Source organism: Eucyclogobius newberryi, unplaced genomic scaffold (genome assembly GCF_026437365.1).
Source record: "Eucyclogobius newberryi isolate DKJ021-1_F unplaced genomic scaffold, fEucNew1.0.hap1 SCAF_63, whole genome shotgun sequence".
Classification (NCBI taxonomy): domain Eukaryota; kingdom Metazoa; phylum Chordata; class Actinopteri; order Gobiiformes; family Gobiidae; genus Eucyclogobius; species Eucyclogobius newberryi.
This window is the reverse complement of record NW_027316312.1, coordinates 325,994-350,157: the sequence shown is the minus strand read 5'-3', so window position 1 is coordinate 350,157 and position 24,164 is coordinate 325,994. Positions and strand designations below refer to the sequence as shown.

Here is a 24,164-nt window from a genome sequence, read left to right as displayed (position 1 = left end):
CCAGGGTCAGGGTCAGGTCCAGGGTCAGGTCCAGGGTCATGTCCAGGGTCAGGTCCAGGGTCAGGGTCAGATCCAGGGTCAGGTCCAGGGTCAGGACCAGGGTCAGGACCAGGGTCAGGTCCAGGGTCAGGTCCAGGGTCAGGTCCAGGGTCAGGTCCAGGGTCAGATCCAGGGTCAGATCCAGGGTCAGATCCAGGGTCAGGGTCAGGGTCAGGTCCAGGGTCAGGGTCAGATCCAGGGTCAGGACCAGGGTCAGGTCCAGGGTCAGGACCAGGGTCAGGACCAGGGTCAGGTCCAGGGTCAGGTCCAGGGTCAGATCCAGGGTCAGATCCAGGGTCAGATCCAGGGTCAGATCCAGGGTCAGATCCAGGGTCAGATCCAGGGTCAGGGTCAGGGTCAGGTCCAGGGTCAGGGTCAGATCCAGGGTCAGGACCAGGGTCAGGTCCAGGGTCAGGTCCAGGGTCAGGTCCAGGGTCAGGTCCAGGGTCAGGGTCAGGTCCTGGGTCAGGTCCTGGGTCAGGTCCTGGGTCAGGTCCTGGGTCAGATCCAGGGTCAGGGTCAGGACCAGGGTCAGATCCAGGGTCAGATCCAGGGTCAGATCCAGGGTCAGATCCAGGGTCAGGACCAGGGTCAGGTCCAGGGTCAGGTCCAGGGTCAGGTCCAGGGTCAGGTCCAGGGTCAGGGTCAGGTCCTGGGTCAGGTCCTGGGTCAGGTCCTGGGTCAGGTCCTGGGTCAGATCCAGGGTCAGGGTCAGATCCAGGGTCAGGACCAGGGTCAGATCCAGGGTCAGATCCAGGGTCAGATCCAGGGTCAGGACCAGGGTCAGGTCCAGGGTCAGATCCAGGGTCAGATCCAGGGTCAGATCCAGGGTCAGATCCAGGGTCAGGTCCAGGGTCAGATCCAGGGTCAGATCCAGGGTCAGATCCAGGGTCAGGTCCAGGGTCAGATCCAGGGTCAGATCCAGGGTCAGGTCCAGGGTCAGGTCCAGGGTCAGATCCAGGGTCAGGTCCAGGGTCAGGTCCTGGGTCAGGTCCTGGGTCAGGTCCTGGGTCAGATCCAGGGTCAGGTCCAGGGTCAGGTCCAGGGTCAGATCCAGGGTCAGGTCCAAGAGGCACAAGCTTTGACTCTCAGGATTAGAATGTACTTTAGACTGTACTTTAGACTGTACTTTAGACTGTACTTTAGAATGTACTTTAGAATGTACTTCAGACTGTACTTTAGACTGTACTTTAGACTGTACTTTAGAATGTACTTTAGACTGTACTTTAGAATGTACTTTAGACTGTACTTTAGAATGTACTTTAGAATGTACTTTAGACTGTACTTTAGAATGTACTTTAGACTGTACTTTAGACTGTACTTTAGACTGTACTTTAGACTGTACTTTAGACTGTGTGTGTGTCCACTTTGAACCAGGTTTACAGTTAAATTAATCCAATTACACAATTGGATGCCAACCGCCATAAAACAACAACAACAACAACAACAACAACGGGAGATGGCGGAGGAGAGTGGATCGGTGGTCGAAGACGTTCTGGACGGCGTGGAGGAGCAGCCTTTTCTGGCTGCACGTGCCCGGAAACGTAAAAAGTCCCTTAGCTCGTCCGAGGGTTCTGGGAATGAGCAGCAGGATGAGGCTGAAGCTATTGATATCCGGGGTGAGAGCAAAGACTGTAAGGTGATCATAAAGCTTGCACAGGATAGTGCATCCTTTAAGGAGTGGAATTCAGTGGCATTGTCAAAGAGCCTAACTGTAGCTGTGGGAGTGATCAAGAGTGCGAGTGTCCTTAGAGATGGCTCGCTGCTGGTCGTGTGCAAGGACGCGGCTCAGCAACGGAAGGCGATTGGAACTAAACGTCTGGGTGGAAAGGACATTCTTGTGTCTGATGCTGAAAGGAACATGGTCAGAGGAGTTATCGTAGGTGTCCCTACGGCGACGTCTGTGGATGAAGTTAAGGAGAATTTGACGGGAGTTACGGTGGTGGACGCTAGGCGTTTGAAGGTGACCCGGTTTGGGGTAAGATGTGACAGCTTGTCGGTAATGGTAACACTTGAAGGGAGGTGCCTGCCTAGTAAGGTGTTCATTGGGTTCATGTGCCCTGACGTTAGGCCATATGTTCCACCGCCCCTGCGTTGCTTCAAGTGCCAGCGCTTTGGGCATATTGCAGCGGTCTGTAGAGGGAGGCAAAGGTGTGGTAAATGTGCAGGAGATCACGAGTATGGGAAGTGTGACGTGGGAGCAAAACTGAAGTGCTGTAACTGTGGGGAAGAACATAGCTCTGCCTACGGGGGATGCAGGTTTAGCAAAAGAGCTGCTGAGGTGCAGAAAATAAAGGTCTCTCAAGGTATATCCTATGCAGATGCAGTCAAGAAAGTTTCAAGTAACGAGTTTAGAGTAAATACAGAGAGAGGAGCCAGCGCTGCTCCCAGCCAGGGCGAAATGAGAGAGGCCAGCGTGGCTCCCAAGAAGTGTGAAGGTTTCAAGAGTGGAGGTCCCAAGTGTGCAGGTTCCAGAATGAATGAGAATACCCTGGTTGTGGATAGAGAGGATTTTGTACTCTTTATGGTGGATGTTGTAAACTGTGCTGCTCAGACTCAAAGCAGAACTGAAAGGATCGGGATCGTTGCTAAAGCTGCAGGGAGATTCCTTGGAACAAAGGAGCTTGATTGGGCAGATATAGAAAACAGGCTAAAGGCGCTAAATGGGAGTCGGAGTGATGGGGGTCTGCTTGTGGGGAGTCAGAGTGATCAGAGTGACGAGATGGGGGTGGGGGTGGTCTCCTGTCCTCGCCCAGTCTCGTAGACGCACGGCTACCAAGCGGCGACATCAGTGGAAATATTAGAGCCTATAGAATGAAGCCTGAAGAATAAAGCTGTACGGTGGAAGCACCGAACGTCAAAGAAGGAGAGGAAGATGAAGAAGAGTCTCCCTGGAATAAAGCCGGTCGGTCTCTGAAACAGCAACAACTATTCTAGTCACAAAGACATATCATGGGCTTTGTAACACCAAAGCAATGGAAGGAGTACTTTTACGGACTACGACAGAGTCTGAGGACTACAGTCTGGCGGTAATGCAACACTCGGACGCCAACCGCCATAAAACAACAACAACAATTAAACACATTTGTTTAGTCCTGGTTTAGTCCTGGTTTAGTCCTGGTTTAGTCCTGGTTTAGTCCTGGTTTAGTCCTGGTTTAGTCCTGGTTTAGTCCTGGTTTAGTCCTTTAGACATAATGAATGAGTTTAATCTCATTAAAACAGAATCGTCTTTAGTTTGTCTTAGTTTTAAAATAACGTTCGTTAAATCAGATTTATGACTCGTTCTGTTCTTTCCATCTTCACGTTCTATTCAAACCATAAAGCTCAGGGTTCAGCACCACGGACAGCGATCAGGAATAAACTGCTTTTATCTGTGAAAGGCTCTAAACACAGGTGTAAACAGGGCTCTAAACGACTCAAACACAGGTGTAAACAGGGCTCTAAACGACTCAAACACAGGTGTAAACAGGGCTCTAAACGACTCAAACACAGGTGTAAACTGGGCTCTAAACAACTCAAACACAGCTGTAAACAGGGCTCTAAACGACTCAAACACAGGTGTAAACAGGGCTCTAAACGACTCAAACACAGGTGTAAACAGCTCAAACACAGGTGTAAACAGGGCTCTACACGACTCAAACACAGGTGTAAACAGGGCTCTAAACGACTCAAACACAGGTGTAAACTGGGCTCTAAACAACTCAAACACAGCTGTAAACAGGGCTCTAAACGACTCAAACACAGGTGTAAACAGGGCTCTAAACGACTCAAACACAGGTGTAAACAGCTCAAACACAGGTGTAAACAGGGCTCTACACGACTCAAACACAGGTGTAAACAGGGCTCTAAACGACTCAAACACAGGTGTAAACAGCTCAAACACAGGTGTAAACAGGGCTCTACACGACTCAAACACGGGTGTAAACAGGGCTCTAAACGACTCAAACACAGGTGTAAACAGGGCTCTAAACGACTCAAACACAGGTGTAAACAGCTCAAACACAGGTGTAAACAGGGCTCTAAACGACTCAAACACAGGTGTAAACAGGGCTCTAAACGACTCAAACACAGGTGTAAACAGGGCTCTAAACGACTCAAACACAGGTGTAAACAGGGCTCTACACGACTCAAACACAGGTGTAAACAGGGCTCTAAACGACTCAAACACAGGTGTAAACAGGGCTCTAAACGACTCAAACACAGGTGTAAACTGGGCTCTAAACGACTCAAACACAGGTGTAAACTGGGCTCTAAACGACTCAAACACAGGTGTAAACAGGGCTCTAAACGACTCAAACACAGGTGTAAACAGGGCTCTAAACGACTCAAACACAGGTGTAAACAGGGCTCTAAACGACTCAAACACAGGTGTAAACAGGGCTCTACACGACTCAAACACAGGTGTAAACAGGGCTCTAAACGACTCAAACACAGGTGTAAACAGGGCTCTAAACGACACAATCGAGAGTAGAGTTTATTCACCTTCTCGTGAAAGTGAATCTCCACAAACTTCCCGAATCGGCTGCTGTTGTTGTTTCGGACGGTTTTGGCGTTTCCAAACGCCTCCAGCAGCGGGTTCGCTGTGAACGCCACAGGAAAGTACATTAGGATACGATTATATTGTACTGCAGTATACATACTGCATTATACATACTGCATACTACATACACTGCATACTACATACACTGCATTATACATACTGCATTATACATACTGCATTATACATACTGCATTATATATACTGCATTATACATACTGCATTATACATACTGCATTATACATACTGCATTATACATACTGCATTATACATACTGCATTATATACACTGCATTATACATACTGCATTATACATACTGCATTATACATACTGCATTATACATACTGCATTATATACACTGCATTATACATACTGCATTATACATACTGCATTATACATACTGCATTATACATACTGCATTATACATACTGCATTATACATACTGCATTATATATACTGCATTATACATACTGCATTATATACACTGCATTATACATACTGCATTATACATACTGCATTATACATACTGCATTATACATACTGCATTATACATACTGCATTATATATACTGCATTATACATACTGCATTATATACATACTGCATTATACATACTGCATTTTACATACTGCATTATACATACTGCATTATATATACTGCAGTATACATACTGCATTATACATACTGCAGTATATATACGGCATTATACATACTGCATTATATATACGGCATTATATATACGGCATTATACATACTGCATTATATATACTGCATTATACATACTGCATTATACATACTGCATTATACATACTGCATTATACATACTGCATTATATATACGGCATTATACATACTGCATTATATATACTGCATTATATATACTGCATTATACATACTGCATTATACATACTGCATTATACATACTGCAGTATATATACTGCATTATACATACTGCATTATATACACTGCATTATACATACACTGCATTATACATACACTGCATTATACATACTGCATTATACATACACTGCATTATACATACTGCATTATACATACTGCAGTATACATACTGCATTATACATACTGCAGTATACATACGGCATTATACATACTGCATTATACATACTGCATTATACATACTGCATTATACATACTGCATTATACATACTGCATTATATATACGGCATTATACATACTGCATTATATATACTGCATTATATATACTGCATTATATATACTGCAGTATATATACTGCATTATACATACTGCATTATACACACTGCATTATACATACTGCATTATACATACACTGCATTATACATACTGCATTATATATACTGCAGTATACATACTGCATTATACATACTGCAGTATATATACTGCATTATACATACTGCATTATACATACTGCATTATACATACTGCATTATACATACTGCATTATATATACTGCATTATACATACTGCATTATACATACTGCATTATATATACTGCATTATACATACTGCATTATACATACTGCATTATACATACTGCATTATATACACTGCATTATACATACTGCATTATACATACTGCATTATACATACTGCATTATACATACTGCATTATACATACACTGCATTATACATACACTGCATTATACATACTGCATTATATATACTGCATTATACATACTGCATTATATACACTGCATTATATACACTGCATTATACATACACTGCATTATACATACACTGCATTATACATACTGCATTATACATACTGCATTATACATACTGCATTATATATACTGCATTATACATACTGCATTATACACACTGCATTATACATACTGCATTATACATACTGCATTATACATACTGCAGTATACATACTGCAGTATATATACGGCATTATACATACTGCATTATATATACTGCATTATATATACTGCATTTTACATACTGCATTATATATACTGCATTATATATACTGCAGTATACATACTGCATTATACATACTGCAGTATATATACGGCATTATACATACTGCATTATATATACTGCATTATATACACTGCATTTTACATACTGCATTATATATACTGCATTATATATACTGCAGTATACATACTGCAGTATATATACGGCATTATACATACTGCATTATATATACGGCATTATATATACGGCATTATACATACTGCATTATATATACTGCATTATATATACTGCATTATATATACGGCATTATACATACTGCATTATACATACTGCATTATACATACTGCATTATATATACGGCATTATACATACTGCAGTATATATACTGCATTATACATACTGCATTATATACACTGCATTATATACACTGCATTATACATACTGCATTATACATACACTGCATTATACATACTGCATTATATATACTGCAGTATACATACTGCATTATACATACTGCAGTATATATACGGCATTATACATACTGCATTATATATACTGCATTATACATACTGCATTATACATACTGCATTATATATACTGCATTATACATACTGCAGTATACATACTGCATTATACATACTGCATTATATATACTGCAGTATACATACTGCATTATACATACTGCATTATACATACTGCATTATATATACTGCAGTATACATACTGCATTATACATACTGCATTATACATACTGCATTATATATACACGGCATTATACATACTGCATTATACATACTGCATTATACATACTGCATTATACATACTGCATTATACATACTGCATTATACATACTGCATTATACATACTGCATTATATATACACGGCATTATACATACTGCATTATACATACTGCATTATACATACTGCATTATACATACTGCATTATATATACTGCATTATACATACTGCATTATATATACGGCATTATATATACTGCATTATATATACTGCATTATACATACTGTATTTTACTGACCTTTTTTTCATAGTTTTGGCCGAGGTGCAACTTATACTCTGGAGCGACTTATGTGATATTATGTCTTTTTCTTCTCTATCATGCATTTTTTTCGATGGTGTAATTTATAGTCCAGAAAATATAAGTACTGAATATAAGTACTCGGGGTGTGTTTTCTGCGTTTGAACATGTCGTACCTTCTACGATGCGCTCGTCGATGTCCTGCCCAGTGCCGTACGACGTGGTCAGATATCTGAGAAGAGCAAAGTGTCTACATATAAATTATGTACACACACACACACACACACACACACACACACACACACACACACACACACACACACACACACACACACACACACACACACACACACACACACACACACACACACACACACACACACACACACACACACACACACACACACACACACACACACACACACACACACACACACACACACACACACACACACACACACACACACACACACACACACACACACACACAGCTCTGACCTGAGGACAAACTTGGTGTTTTCCGTCTTTCCTGCTCCAGATTCTCCAGAAACGATGATGGACTGACTCATCTTCAGCACCTTCATGTCTCTGTACGCTTTGTCCGCTGAAACAAGAGTGAAACCAGGTCTAAACCAGGTCTAAACCAGGCCTAAACCAGGCCTAAACCAGGCCTAAACCAGGCCTAAACCAGGCCTAAACCAGGCCTAAACCAGGCCTAACACACAGCAGGTTCTGACAGTCCCACAGTGCTCTCTGGTGGTGATATTTCAAACTGCAGCCTCATGTCCTGAGCAGCTCTGAAGTGTTAGTGTGTACCATGCAGTAGTACATGCAGTAGTACATGCAGTAGTACATGCAGTAGTACATGCAGTAGTACATGCAGTAGTACATGCAGTAGTACATGCAGTAGAACATGCAGTAGTACATGCAGTAGTACATGCAGTAGTACATGCAGTAGTACATGCAGTAGTACATGCAGTAGTACATGCAGTAGTACATGCAGTAGAACATGCAGTAGTACATGCAGTAGTACATGCAGTAGTACATGCAGTAGTACATGCAGTAGTACATGCAGTAGTACATGCAGTAGAACATGCAGTAGAACATGCAGTAGTACATGCAGTAGTAGTAGTATTTGCAGTACCTATAGCGTAGACGTGAGGAGGCAGCGTCCCCAGAGAACGACCTCGATATTGTTTGATGGTTTCTGGAGCGTAGAGTTTGGGCAGGTCATAGTACGGATTCACCGCGATCAGGATGTTCGCCACGTACGTCTGAAACACACAGGTCATCACTGCGCCGCTCCACAGACCTGATCCAACATGTGTGTGCGCGCCGCTCCACAGACCTGATCCAACATGTGTGTGCGCCGCTCCACAGACCTGATCTAACATGTGTGTGCGCCGCTCCACAGACCTGATCTAGCATGTGTGCGCGCCGCTCCACAGACCTGATCTAACATGTGTGCGCGCCGCTCCACAGACCTGATCCAACATGTGTGTGCGCGCCGCTCCACAGACCTGATCTAACATGTGTGTGCGCCGCTCCACAGACCTGATCTAACATGTGTGTGCGCCGCTCCACAGACCTGATCCAACATGTGTGTGCGCGCCGCTCCACAGACCTGATCTAACATGTGTGTGCGCCGCTCCACAGACCTGATCTAACATGTGTGTGCGCCGCTCCACAGACCTGATCCAACATGTGTGTGCGCGCCGCTCCACAGACCTGATCTAACATGTGTGTGCGCCGCTCCACAGACCTGATCTAACATGTGTGTGCGCCGCTCCACAGACCTGATCCAACATGTGTGTGCGCGCCGCTCCACAGACCTGATCTAACATGTGTGTGCGCCGCTCCACAGACCTGATCTAACATGTGTGTGCGCCGCTCCACAGACCTGATCTAACATGTGTGTGCGCCGCTCCACAGACCTGATCTAACATGTGTGTGCGCCGCTCCACAGACCTGATCTAACATGTGTGTGCGCCGCTCCACAGACCTGATCTAACATGTGTGTGCGCCGCTCCACAGACCTGATCTAACATGTGTGCGCGCCGCTCCACAGACCTGATCTAACATGTGTGCGCGCCGCTCCACAGACCTGATCTAACATGTGTGCGCGCCGCTCCACAGACCTGATCTAACATGTGTGCGCCGCTCCACAGACCTGATCTAACATGTGTGTGCGCCGCTCCACAGACCTGATCTAACATGTGTGTGCGCCGCTCCACAGACCTGATCTAACATGTGTGTGCGCCGCTCCACAGACCTGATCTAACATGTGTGTGCGCCGCTCCACAGACCTGATCTAGCATGTGTGTGCGCCGCTCCACAGACCTGATCTAACATGTGTGTGCGCCGCTCCACAGACCTGATCTAACATGTGTGTGCGCCGCTCCACAGACCTGATCTAACATGTGTGTGCGCCGCTCCACAGACCTGATCTAACATGTGTGTGCGCCGCTCCACAGACCTGATCTAACATGTGTGTGCGCCGCTCCACAGACCTGATCTAACATGTGTGTGCGCCGCTCCACAGACCTGATCTAACATGTGTGTGCGCCGCTCCACAGACCTGATCTAACATGTGTGTGCGCCGCTCCACGGACCTGATCTAACATGTGTGTGCGCCGCTCCACAGACCTGATCTAACATGTGTGTGCGCCGCTCCACAGACCTGATCTAACACACGTGTGCGCCGCTCCACAGACCTGATCTAACATGTGTGTGCGCCGCTCCACAGACCTGATCTAACACACGTGTGCGCCGCTCCACAGACCTGATCTAACACGTGTGTGCGCCGCTCCACAGACCTGATCTAACATGTGTGTGCGCCGCTCCACAGACCTGATCTAACATGTGTGTGCGCCGCTCCACAGACCTGATCTAACATGTGTGTGCGCCGCTCCACAGACCTGATCTAACATGTGTGTGCGCCGCTCCACAGACCTGATCTAACATGTGTGTGCGCCGCTCCACAGACCTGATCTAACATGTGTGTGCGCCGCTCCACAGACCTGATCTAACATGTGTGCGCGCCGCTCCACAGACCTGATCTAACATGTGTGTGCGCCGCTCCACAGACCTGATCTAACACATCATGTAAGTCATGAACTTTCATTGAAGCGTCCCTTTGAGGCCACAAGGTGTCACTGTTGTACTTCACTCACATTCATGACAAAGAGAAAGGCTTTATCAGAGAGGCATCTGACCCAGTGTGGAACGGGGACACATTTGACCCACACTGATGGGGGACACATTTGACCCACACTGATGGGGGACACATTTGACCCACACTGATGGGGGACACATTTGATCCACACTGATGGGGGACACATTTGATCCACACTGATGGGGGACACATTTGATCCACACTGATGGGGGACACATTTGATCCACACTGATGGGGGACACATTTGATCCACACTGATGGGGGACACATTTGACCCAGTGGGAGGGACTTACGTAGATGTGGTCTTTGCTGTATCGGACTCTGACGTTGTTGAGTAAAGTGGCTTCATTCAGATACATGAGAGAACCTGAAACACAGACACACTTAGTCAATGTTCCTCACATTTGACCCAGTGTGGGAGGGACGTAGACATTTGACCCAGTGTGGGAGGGACGTAGACATTTGACCCAGTGTGGGAGGGACGTAGACATTTGACCCAGTGTGGGAGGGACGGAGACATTTGACCCAGTGTGGGAGGGACGTAGACATTTGACCCAGTGTGGGAGGGACGGAGACATTTGACCCAGTGTGGGAGGGACGGAGACATTTGACCCAGTGTGGGAGGGACGGAGACATTTGACCCAGTGTGGGAGGGACGGAGACATTTGACCCAGTGTGGGAGGGACGGAGACATTTGACCCAGTGTGGGAGGGACGGAGACATTTGACCCAGTGTGGGAGGGACGGAGACATTTGACCCAGTGTGGGAGGGACGGAGACATTTGACCCAGTGAGGGAGGGACGGAGACATTTGACCCAGTGTGGGAGGGACGGAGCCCTCTGCGGGCTCTAGCGCCCTAGCGCCCTCTGCGGGCTGTAGGGCCCTAGCGCCCTCTGCGGGCTGTAGGGCCCTAGCGCCCTCTGCGGGCTGTAGGGCCCTAGCGCCCTCTGCGGGCTGTAGCGCCCTCTGCGGGCTGTAGCGCCCTAGCGCCCTCTGCGGGCTGTAGCGCCCTCTGCGGGCTGTAGCGCCCTCTGCGGGCTGTAGCGCCCTAGCGCCCTCTGCGGGCCGTAGCGCCCAAGCGCCCTCTGCGGGCCGTAGCGCCCAAGCGCCCTCTGCGGGCCGTAGCGCCCAAGCGCCCTCTGCGGGCCGTAGCGCCCAAGCGCCCTCTGCGGGCCGTAGCGCCCAAGCGCCCTCTGCGGGCCGTAGCGCCCAAGCGCCCTCTGCGGGCCGTAGCGCCCTCTGCGCTCTGCGGTCCGTAGCGCCCTCTGCGCTCTGCGGTCCGTAGCGCCCTCTGCGGGCTGTAGCGCCGTGGCGCCCTCTGCGGGCTGTAGCGCCGTAGCGCCCTCTGCGGGCTGTAGCGCCCTCTGCGGGCTGTAGCGCCCTCTGCGGGCTGTAGCGCCCTCTGCGGGCCTCTGCGGGCTGTAGCGCCCTCTGCGGGCTCTAGCGCCCTCTGCAAGCCACAATCTTTCATGTTTCATGAATAAAAGACTGAAAACTATTATAGAACGAGTTCATTTGTGACGGGGCAAAATGCCACAGAGTCACATGACTCTAGCTCGAGTTCTTACGGGAAAATCGTCTGAAAAAAGCTTCTGGTATTGATAGGCCCGAGCCCCAGCAGGGGGCGGAGGGCCTATTGCTCGCGTTGCAACTGTGCCCGCATGTTTGGTGCCCTGTCGCCCCTGGCAAGTACAGTGAACTAGCCCATGCCGAAGGCATGGATCATGCATACTTACTCCTGCTATGACAGAAATAGTCAACAATGAGTGAATGGGCGTACTCACTAACGCACTCCTTCACTCACGCACGCCCTGTGCATACTAATTAGTAGTAGGAAAATGGAACATTACCGTTGTAAACGGGTGAAGCCCGTGCAAAAGTGCGCACTAAACGAGCACTTTACATTTCGCGGCCGTCATCCCCATATAAAGCACTCATTTGCGCTAAGTAGCTCACGAATACGTTCCCCATCTCTTGCATGTTCCGTTCATATAAACATGTAATGCAAAAAATTAACATTATTACTGTATAGAGGGCCAAAAACACAAAGTGGGCGGAGCCCACTCAAAATTAACGAAAGTACCCGTCAGTGACCAGGGACCCCAAAAATGGGAAACATTGTTTTCGCATCGGAATATTATTCTTTCTTCTTCTTCTCGGGACACGCCCCCCTATATTTCACCCAGTGACATTGACGAAAAGTCACAAAACTGTTCACACCTCTAAAAATCGTGCCTCTACATTCTGGCTATTTCCCTTTTCTAAAATAAAAAAAATTGGCGCGTCAGCGCCCCCAAATGTACCAAAAATGCATTGAGATAGGAAATGACCCAAAAAAAATCTGATCGTAGAACTCCTCCCCCTCAGGGCGTTAGACATATTAACCTGAAATTTGGTGAGACTCATCTTCAGGACCATCAAAAGTGATCCACATTTTTATTCAAAGAGTCACGGTGTCTGTGCGGCAGAGCCGCACATTTTGCCAAGAATTCAAAATAAAATGTCTTTTTGATGTAAAACAAAGTGAGAAGATGTGACAGCGTCACAGATTCAGCAGTAGGTGTAATAAAAGGACAATTGGGGCGCGTTAGCCCCGCCCCCTCCTCTTCCGGCGTGACGATGAGGGCCGATCATTGCCGCTTGCGGCTTTAATTGTAATTTTTTTCCCTCCCACAAACCACAATGTTTCTGCGGGGGAGGGGCCAGAGGTGCTGTCCCAGGGGGGAGGGGCCAGAGGTATTGTCCCAGGAGGAGGGGGAGGGGCCAGGGGGTCTTTATAATTATAATGATGAGTATGTCTCACAGTTGTCCTCCACTTGTTTGTCCACATCATCTTCTGCTGGAAACACCTGGTTTATTGGCGCCAGAAAAGTCTGAAAAACAGAAAATATCAACAAAAGTGTCTGAAGCTCCAGGACGTTGTCCCTGATGTCCCTGATGTCCCTCATGCTCCTGATGTCCCTCGTGCTCCTGATGTCCCTCATGTCCCTCGTGCTCCTGATGTCCCTCATGTCCCTGTCCTCATCACTATCCCAGAGTGTCCAGAGCAGAGGTAGGAACAATCTGCAGCTGTGTTTTCAGAGGGACACATTAGTGAGGCGCGCTCAGGTCGTTTCTATGGAGACGGACAGTTTAAGTCTGATGTATGTGAGACAGGTTCATTACAGAGACAAACAGAGACATGAACCCTAACCACCTGGACCTGGACCTGGACCTGGACCTGGACCTGGACCTGGACCTGGACCTGGACCTGGACCTGGACCTGGACCTGGAGCGCTCGCACCCAAAAGTATGGAAAGCCAATATGATGAGACTCTCAGGAGCGTCGTCTGGCGTAAATTGCAGCGCTCATTTACGGCGTTAAAAGCGCCGCTTTAATTTGTAAAAGCATCGGAAAATACGGCGCTCGAAGAGGCGGAGTCTGATCATATCGGCCGCAAGCGCCGAAGGCGCGAGCGCACATTTTTAAGTCCTTATTACTAGCGCCGCCTACGGCGGTGTCCCACCCTCAAACCTCAGCCCCGCGAGAGTATAAAGAGTGTAGTCCATCTGCAGTACTGACAGTACTTGAAGTATAAAGAGTGTAGTCCATCTGCAGTACTGACAGTACTTGAAGTATAAAGAGTGTAGTCCATCTGCAGTACTGACAGTACTTGAAGTATAAAGAGTGTAGTCCATCTGCAGTACTGACAGTCCTTGAAGTATAAAGAGTGTAGTCCATCTGCAGTACTGACAGTACTTGAAGTATAAAGAGTGTAGTCCATCTGCAGTACTGACAGTACTTGAAGTATAAAGAGTGTAGTCCATCTGCAGTACTGACAGTACTTGAAGTATAAAGAGTGTAGTCCATCTGCAGTACTGACAGTACTTGAAGTATAAAGTACCTTTGTGTTTCCTTTGAGTGGCTCAATGGTCAGAGAGTCGGGTCCGATGTCGACGATGGTCCCGAGCTGAAAACCATCAGTGGGGTGAGGGGCCCACACGGGCCTCCCGTCCTCCATCCTCCTGTTACACACAATACTACTGCTACTACTACATACACAATATACACACACATATATAATTTAGAGGTGCACCGATCTATATCGGCCACGACTTATGTCATGTGACCAGGTCATGTGACCAGGTCATGTGACCAGGTCATGTGACCAGGTCATGTGATCAGGTCATGTGACCAGGTCATGTGATCAGGTCATGTGACCAGGTCATGTGATCAGGTCATGTGACCAGGTCATGTGACCAGGTCATGTGATCAGGTCGTCCAGGGGAAGTGACCGATCTGACCACTTGACCATGAATTCTCTGAAGTCTGCTTTGATGTTGCAGCACCGTTAAAACAGAAGGTCATTAGGTCAAAGCGCCTCCTCCTGGTACAACTGAGAACTGCACTGACATAAACAAAGAGTTAGAACACGATAAAGAGCCTTAGGCCCCTCCCACAAAGAAGAATCTCTAAAAGCTCCTGTCCAATCAGCAGGCTCCGTGTGAGGCCCAAACCAGAGACTATTCACATCTAAGAGAAGCAACACACTGTAACCATGGTAACACACTGTCACACTGTAGTCATGGTAACACACTGTCACACTGTAGTCATGGTAACACACTGTCACACTGTAGTCATGGTAACACACTGTCACACTGTAGCCATGGTAACACACTGTCACAGCTGTAGCCATGGTAACACACTGTCACAGCTGTAGCCATGGTAACACACTGTCAAACTGTAACCATGGTAACACACTGTCACACTGTAGCCATGGTAACACACTGTCACACTGTAGTCATGGTAACACACTGTCACAGCTGTAGCCATGGTAACACACTGTCACACTGTAACCATGGTAACACACTGTCACACTGTAGCCATGGTAACACACTGTCACACTGTAACCATGGTAACACACTGTCACACTGTAGTCATGGTAACACACTGTCACAGCTGTAGCCATGGTAACACACTGTCACAGCTGTAGCCATGGTAACACACTGTCACACTGTAACCATGGTAACACACTGTCACACTGTAGCCATGGTAACACACTGTCACACTGTAGTCATGGTAACACACTGTCACACTGTAACCATGGTAACACACTGTCACACTGTAGCCATGGTAACACACTGTCACACTGTAGCCATGGTAACAGTGTCACACTGTAACCATGGTAACACACTGTCACACTGTAGCCATGGTAACACACTGTCACACTGTAACCATGGTAACACACTGTCACACTGTAACCATGGTAACACACTGTCACACTGTAGCCATGGTAACACAGTGTCACACTGTAGCCATGGTAACACAGTGTCACACTGTAGCCATGGTAACACACTGTCACACTGTAGTCATGGTAACACACTGTCACACTGTAGTCATGGTAACACACTGTCACACTGTAGCCATGGTAACACACTGTCACACTGTAGCCATGGTAACACACTGTCACACTGTAGCCATGGTAACACACTGTCACACTGTAGCCATGGTAACACACTGTCACACTGTAGCCATGGTAACACACTGTCACACTGTAACCATGGTAACACACTGTCACGCTGTAGCCATGGTAACACACTGTCACGCTGTAACCATGGTAACACACTGTCACGCTGTAGCCATGGTAACACACTGTCACGCTGTAACCATGGTAACACACTGTCACGCTGTAACCATGGTAACACACTGTCACGCTGTAACCATGGTAACACACTGTCACGCTGTAGCCATGGTAACACAGTGTCACGCTGTAACCATGGTAACACACTGTCACGCTGTAACCATGGTAACACAGTGTCACGCTGTAACCATGGTAACACACTGTCACGCTGTAACCATGGTAACACAGTGTCACACTGTAACCATGGTAACACACTGTCACACTGTAACCATGGTAACACACTGTCACACTGTAGCCATGGTAACACAGTGTCACACTGTAACCATGGTAACACACTGTCACACTGTAGCCATGGTAACACAGTGTCACGCTGTAGCCATGGTAACACACTGTCACGCTGTAGCCATGGTAACACACTGTCACGCTGTAGCCATGGTAACACACTGTCACGCTGTAACCATGGTAACACAGTGTCACGCTGTAACCATGGTAACACAGTGTCACGCTGTAGCCATGGTAACAGTGTCACACTGTAACCATGGTAACACACTGTCACACTGTAGCCATGGTAACACACTGTCACACTGTAGCCATGGTAACACACTGTCACACTGTAACCATGGTAACACACTGTCAAACTGTAACCATGGTAACACACTGTCACACTGTAGCCATGGTAACACACTGTCACACTGTAGCCATGGTAACACACTGTCACACTGTAGCCATGGTAACACACTGTCACAGCTGTAGCCATGGTAACACACTGTCACACTGTAACCATGGTAACACACTGTCACACTGTAGCCATGGTAACACACTGTCACACTGTAACCATGGTAACACACTGTCACACTGTAGCCATGGTAACACACTGTCACACTGTAGCCATGGTAACACACTGTCACACTGTAGCCATGGTAACACACTGTCACACTGTAGCCATGGTAACACACTGTCACACTGTAGCCATGGTAACACACTGTCACACTGTAACCATGGTAACACACTGTCACGCTGTAACCATGGTAACACACTGTCACGCTGTAACCATGGTAACACACTGTCACGCTGTAGCCATGGTAACACACTGTCACACTGTAGCCATGGTAACACAGTGTCACGCTGTAACCATGGTAACACACTGTCACGCTGTAACCATGGTAACACACTGTCACGCTGTAGCCATGGTAACACACTGTCACGCTGTAGCCATGGTAACACAGTGTCACACTGTAACCATGGTAACACACTGTCACGCTGTAACCATGGTAACACAGTGTCACACTGTAACCATGGTAACACAGTGTCACACTGTAACCATGGTAACACAGTGTCACATTGTAACCATGGTAACACAGTGTCACACTGTAACCATGGTAACACACTGTCACACTGTAGCCATGGTAACACAGTGTCACACTGTAACCATGGTAACACACTGTCACACTGTAGCCATGGTAACACACTGTCACACTGTAGCCATGGTAACACACTGTCACACTGTAGCCATGGTAACACACTGTCACACTGTAGCCATGGTAACACACTGTCACGCTGTAGCCATGGTAACACACTGTCACACTGTAACCATGGTAACACAGTGTCACGCTGTAGCCATGGTAACACAGTGTCACACTGTAACCATGGTAACACAGTGTCACGCTGTAGCCATGGTAACACAGTGTCACACTGTAACCATGGTAACACAGTGTCACACTGTAACCATGGTAACACAGTGTCACACTGTAGCCATGGTAACACACTGTCACACTGTAGCCATGGTAACACAGTGTCACACTGTAGCCATGGTAACACACTGTCACACTGTAACCATGGTAACACACTGTCACACTGTAACCATGGTAACACAGTGTCACACTGTAGCCATGGTAACACACTGTCACACTGTAACCAGGGTAACACAGTGTCACGCTGTAGCCATGGTAACACACTGTCACGCTGTAGCCATGGTAACACACTGTCACGCTGTAGCCATGGTAACACACTGTCACGCTGTAGCCATGGTAACACACTGTCACGCTGTAGCCATGGTAACACACTGTCACGCTGTAACCATGGTAACACACTGTCACACTGTAACCATGGTAACACACTGTCACGCTGTAACCATGGTAACACACTGTCACACTGTAACCATGGTAACACAGTGTCACACTGTAGCCATGGTAACACAGTGTCACACTGTAACCATGGTAACACACTGTCACACTGTAGCCATGGTAACACACTGTCACACTGTAGCCATGGTAACACACTGTCACACTGTAGCCATGGTAACACAGTGTCACGCTGTAGCCATGGTAACACACTGTCACACTGTAGCCATGGTAACACAGTGTCACGCTGTAGCCATGGTAACACACTGTCACACTGTAGCCATGGTAACACACTGTCACGCTGTAGCCATGGTAACACACTGTCACACTGTAGCCATGGTAACACACTGTCACACTGTAACCATGGTAACACACTGTCACACTGTAACCATGGTAACACAGTGTCACACTGTAACCATGGTAACACACTGTCACACTGTAACCATGGTAACACACTGTCACACTGTAGCCATGGTAACACACTGTCACACTGTAACCATGGTAACACACCGTCACACTGTAGCCATGGTAACACACTGTCACACTGTAACCATGGTAACACACCGTCACACTGTAGCCATGGTAACACACTGTCACACTGTAGCCATGGTAACACACTGTCACACTGTAACCATGGTAACACACTGTCACACTGTAACCATGGTAACACACTGCCACACTGTATCCATGGTAACACACTGTCACACTGTAGCCATGGTAACACACTGTCACACTGTAGCCATGGTAACACACTGTCACACTGTAGCCATGGTAACACAGTGTCACACTGTAACCATGGTAACACACTGTAGCCATGGTAACACACTGTCACACTGTAGCCATGGTAACACACTGTCACACTGTAGCCATGGTAACACACTGTCACACTGTAGCCATGGTAACACAGTGTCACACTGTAACCATGGTAACACACTGTAGCCATGGTAACACACTGTCACACTGTAGCCATGGTAACACACTGTCACACTGTAGCCATGGTAACACACTGTCACGCTGTAGCCATGGTAACACACTGTCACGCTGTAGCCATGGTAACACACTGTCACACTGTAGCCATGGTAACACAGTGTCACGCTGTAACCATGGTAACACAGTGTCACACTGTAACCATGGTAACACAGTGTCACGCTGTAGCCATGGTAACACAGTGTCACACTGTAACCATGGTAACACACTGTCACGCTGTAGCCATGGTAACACAGTGTCACACTGTAACCATGGTAACACACTGTCACACTGTAACCATGGTAACACACTGTCGCACTGTAGCCATGGTAACACACTGTCACACTGTAGCCATGGTAACACACTGTCACACTGTAGCCATGGTAACACACTGTCACGCTGTAGCCATGGTAACACACTGTCACACTGTAGCCATGGTAACACACTGTCACACTGTAGCCATGGTAACACACTGTCACACTGTAGCCATGGTAACACACTGTCACGCTGTAACCATGGTAACACACTGTCACACTGTCCCTCGCTGGGGGGAGGAGCCTGAGCTTGAGCTGGAGGTGGAGCCTCACCTCCAGCTCAGTTTGGGCTCTGGAACCATCTCCAGAGGAGCCGGTCACTTCTCTGGTGCTGCCCATGAGGAGAGGCGGGGCTGGTGTGGGCGGGGCTGGTGTGGGCGGGGCTGGTGTGGGCGGGGCTGGTGTGGGCTTATAGCCCCTCAGCTCAGCCGCCACGTGTTGGAGTTCACCCCGGTGGACGAGAGGGTCCCTTCGTCTTCGGGTGGGGGACATGTTCCTTGGGAGGTCTAAAGCAGGTCTAAAGCAGGTCTAAAGCAGGTCTAAAGCAGGACTAAAGCAGGACTAAAGCAGGACTAAAGCAGGTCTAAAGCAGGACTAAAGCAGGTCTAAAGCAGGACTAAAGCAGGACTAAAGCAGGTCTAAAGCAGGACTAAAGCAGGACTAAAGCAGGACTAAAGCAGGTCTAAAGCAGGTCTAAAGCAGGACTAAAGCAGGACTAAAGCAGGACTAAAGCAGGTCTAAACCAGGTCTAAACCAGGTCTAAACCAGGACTAAAGCAGGTCTAAAGCAGGTCTAAAGCAGGTCTAAAGCAGGTCTAAAGCAGGTCTAAACCAGGTCTAAACCAGGTCTAAAGCAGGACTAAAGCAGGACTAAAGCAGGTCTAAAGCAGGTCTAAACCAGGTCTAAACCAGGACTAAAGCAGGTCTAAAGCAGGTCTAAAGCAGGTCTAAAGCAGGTCTAAAGCAGGTCTAAACCAGGTCTAAACCAGGTCTAAACCAGGACTAAAGCAGGACTAAAGCAGGTCTAAAGCAGGTCTAAAGCAGGTCTAAAGCAGGACTAAAGCAGGTCTAAAGCAGGACTAAAGCAGGACTAAAGCAGGACTAAAGCAGGTCTAAAGCAGGACTAAAGCAGGACTAAACCAGGTCTAAAGCAGGACTAAAGCAGGTCTAAAGCAGGTCTAAAGCAGGTCTAAAGCAGGTCTAAAGCAGGACTAAAGCAGGACTAAAGCAGGTCTAAAGCAGGTCTAAAGCAGGTCTAAACCAGGACTAAAGCAGGTCTAAAGCAGGTCTAAACCGGGACTAAAGCGGGACTAAAGCGGGACTAAAGCGGGACTAAAGCGGGTCTAAAGCGGGACTAAAGCGGGACTAAAGCGGGACTAAAGCGGGACTAAAGCGGGTCTAAAGCGGGACTAAAGCGGGACTAAAGCGGGTCTAAAGCAGGTCTAAAGCAGGACTAAAGCAGGTCTAAAGCAGGACTAAAGCGGGACTAAAGCGGGTCTAAAGCGGGTCTAAAGCGGGTCTAAAGCGGGACTAAAGCGGGACTAAAGCGGGTCTAAAGCGGGACTAAAGCGGGACTAAAGCGGGTCTAAAGCAGGACTAAAGCAGGTCTAAAGCAGGACTAAAGCAGGTCTAAACCAGGTCTAAACCAGGTCTAAACCAGGTCTAAAGCAGGTCTAAAGCAGGACTAAAGCAGGTCTAAAGCAGGACTAAAGCAGGACTAAAGCAGGTCTAAAGCAGGACTAAAGCAGGACTAAAGCAGGACTAAAGCAGGTCTAAAGCAGGACTAAAGCAGGACTAAAGCAGGACTAAAGCAGGTCTAAAGCAGGTCTAAAGCAGGACTAAAGCAGGTCTAAAGCAGGTCTAAAGCAGGTCTAAAGCAGGTCTAAAGCAGGTCTAAAGCAGGTCTAAAGCAGGTCTAAAGCAGGTCTAAAGCAGGACTAAAGCAGGTCTAAAGCAGGTCTAAACCAGGTCTAAAGCAGGACTAAAGCAGGACTAAAGCAGGTCTAAACCAGGTCTAAACCAGGTCTAAAGCAGGACTAAAGCAGGACTAAAGCAGGACTAAAGCAGGACTAAAGCAGGACTAAAGCAGGACTAAAGCAGGTCTAAAGCAGGTCTAAAGCAGGACTAAAGCAGGACTAAAGCAGGTCTAAAGCAGGTCTAAAGCAGGACTAAAGCAGGACTAAAGCAGGACTAAACCAGGACTAAAGCAGGACTAAAGCAGGTCTAAAGCAGGTCTAAAGCAGGTCTAAAGCAGGACTAAAGCAGGTCTAAAGCAGCACTAAAGCAGGACTAAAGCAGGACTAAAGCAGGTCTAAAGCAGGACTAAAGCAGGACTAAAGCAGGACTAAAGCAGGACTAAAGCAGGACTAAAGCAGGACTAAAGCAGGTCTAAAGCAGGTCTAAAGCAGGACTAAAGCAGGACTAAAGCAGGACTAAAGCAGGTCTAAAGCAGGACTAAAGCAGGACTAAAGCAGGACTAAAGCAGGACTAAGGCAGGACTAAAGCAGGACTAAGGCAGGACTAAAGCAGGACTAAAGCAGGACTAAAGCAGGACTAAAGCAGGACTAAAGCAGGACTAAAGCAGGTCTAAAGCAGGTCTAAAGCAGGACTAAAGCAGGTCTAAAGCAGGACTAAAGCAGGACTAAAGCAGGACTAAAGCAGGACTAAAGCAGGACTAAGGCAGGACTAAAGCAGGACTAAAGCAGGTCTAAAGCAGGACTAAAGCAGGACTAAAGCAGGACTAAAGCAGGACTAAAGCAGGACTAAAGCAGGACTAAAGCAGGTCTAAAGCAGGTCTAAAGCAGGACTAAAGCAGGTCTAAAGCAGGACTAAAGCAGGTCTAAAGCAGGACTAAAGCAGGACTAAAGCAGGACTAAAGCAGGACTAAAGCAGGACTAAAGCAGGTCTAAAGCAGGACTAAAGCAGGTCTAAAGCAGGACTAAAGCAGGTCTAAAGCAGGACTAAAGCAGGACTAAAGCAGGACTAAAGCAGGACTAAAGCAGGACTAAAGCAGGACTAAAGCAGGACTAAAGCAGGTCTAAAGCAGGACTAAAGCAGGACTAAAGCAGGTCTAAAGCAGGACTAAAGCAGGACTAAAGCAGGACTAAAGCAGGACTAAAGCAGGAGTAAAGCAGGACTAAAGCAGGTCTAAAGCAGGACTAAAGCAGGACTAAAGCAGGACTAAAGCAGGACTAAAGCAGGACTAAAGCAGGTCTAAAGCAGGACTAAAGCAGGACTAAAGCAGGACTAAGGCAGGACTAAAGCAGGACTAAAGCAGGACTAAAGCAGGACTAAGGCAGGTCTAAAGCAGGTTGTTTTGCTTCTTTTGTCCCTCACATTAACCTGACACAAGAACCACGCCCTGAGTAAACTTTATCTTACGCCCACGAGGAAACTCTCTCTCCGTCTCAAACCAGTCTAGTGTTGGTCAGATCTTTACGTGGAGCGTTTGGTACATGTTTTGTGATGACTAAACCAGGTCTAAAGCAGGACTAAAGCAGGTCTAAAGCAGGTCTAAACCAGGTCTAAAGCAGGACTAAAGCAGGACTAAAGCAGGTCTAAAGCAGGACTAAAGCAGGACTAAAGCAGGTCTAAAGCAGGTCTAAAGCAGGACTAAAGCAGGACTAAAGCAGGACTAAAGCAGGTCTAAAGCAGGTCTAAAGCAGGTCTAAAGCAGGTCTAAAGCAGGTCTAAAGCAGGTCTAAAGCAGGACTAAAGCAGGACTAAAGCAGGTCTAAAGCAGGACTAAAGCAGGACTAAAGCAGGACTAAAGCAGGTCTAAAGCAGGACTAAAGCAGGACTAAAGCAGGACTAAAGCAGGACTAAAGCAGGTCTAAAGCAGGTCTAAAGCAGGTCTAAAGCAGGTCTAAAGCAGGTCTAAAGCAGGACTAAAGCAGGACTAAAGCAGGACTAAAGCAGGACTAAAGCAGGTCTAAAGCAGGTCTAAAGCAGGTCTAAAGCAGGACTAAAGCAGGTCTAAAGCAGGTCTAAAGCAGGTCTAAAGCAGGTCTAAAGCAGGACTAAAGCAGGACTAAAGCAGGTCTAAAGCAGGTCTAAAGCAGGTCTAAAGCAGGACTAAAGCAGGACTAAAGCAGGACTAAAGCAGGTCTAAAGCAGGACTAAAGCAGGTCTAAACCAGGTCTAAACCAGGTCTAAAGCAGGTCTAAACCAGGTCTAAACCAGGTCTAAAGCAGGACTAAAGCAGGTCTAAAGCAGGACTAAAGCAGGTCTAAAGCAGGTCTAAAGCAGGTCTAAAGCAGGTCTAAAGCAGGACTAAAGCAGGACTAAAGCAGGACTAAAGCAGGACTAAAGCAGGACTAAAGCAGGACTAAAGCAGGTCTAAAGCAGGACTAAAGCAGGTCTAAAGCAGGACTAAAGCAGGACTAAAGCAGGTCTAAAGCAGGTCTAAAGCAGGTCTAAAGCAGGACTAAAGCA

At 47.3% G+C, this 24,164-nt stretch overlaps 1 protein-coding gene across 3 annotated transcripts in view; it reads right to left on the bottom strand.

Annotated features, from left to right (window-relative positions):
- The window catches only part of LOC140348225 (unconventional myosin-VI-like), a 147,832-nt gene extending 133,114 nt beyond the window's left edge, over positions 1-14,718 (bottom strand). For all 3 annotated transcript variants that reach the window (XM_072434289.1, XM_072434290.1, XM_072434291.1), the window contains exons 1-7: positions 14,595-14,718; positions 13,514-13,583; positions 11,004-11,077; positions 8,680-8,809; positions 8,034-8,139; positions 7,712-7,767; positions 4,522-4,619 (exon numbers count right to left, since the gene is read on the bottom strand). In XM_072434289.1, the coding sequence (XP_072290390.1) occupies positions 4,522-4,619; positions 7,712-7,767; positions 8,034-8,139; positions 8,680-8,809; positions 11,004-11,077; positions 13,514-13,583; positions 14,595-14,711 (651 nt within the window). In that variant the 5' untranslated portion in view covers positions 14,712-14,718. The remainder of the gene's footprint in view (positions 1-4,521; positions 4,620-7,711; positions 7,768-8,033; positions 8,140-8,679; positions 8,810-11,003; positions 11,078-13,513; positions 13,584-14,594) is intronic.
- Positions 14,719-24,164: the final 9,446 nt, after the last annotated feature.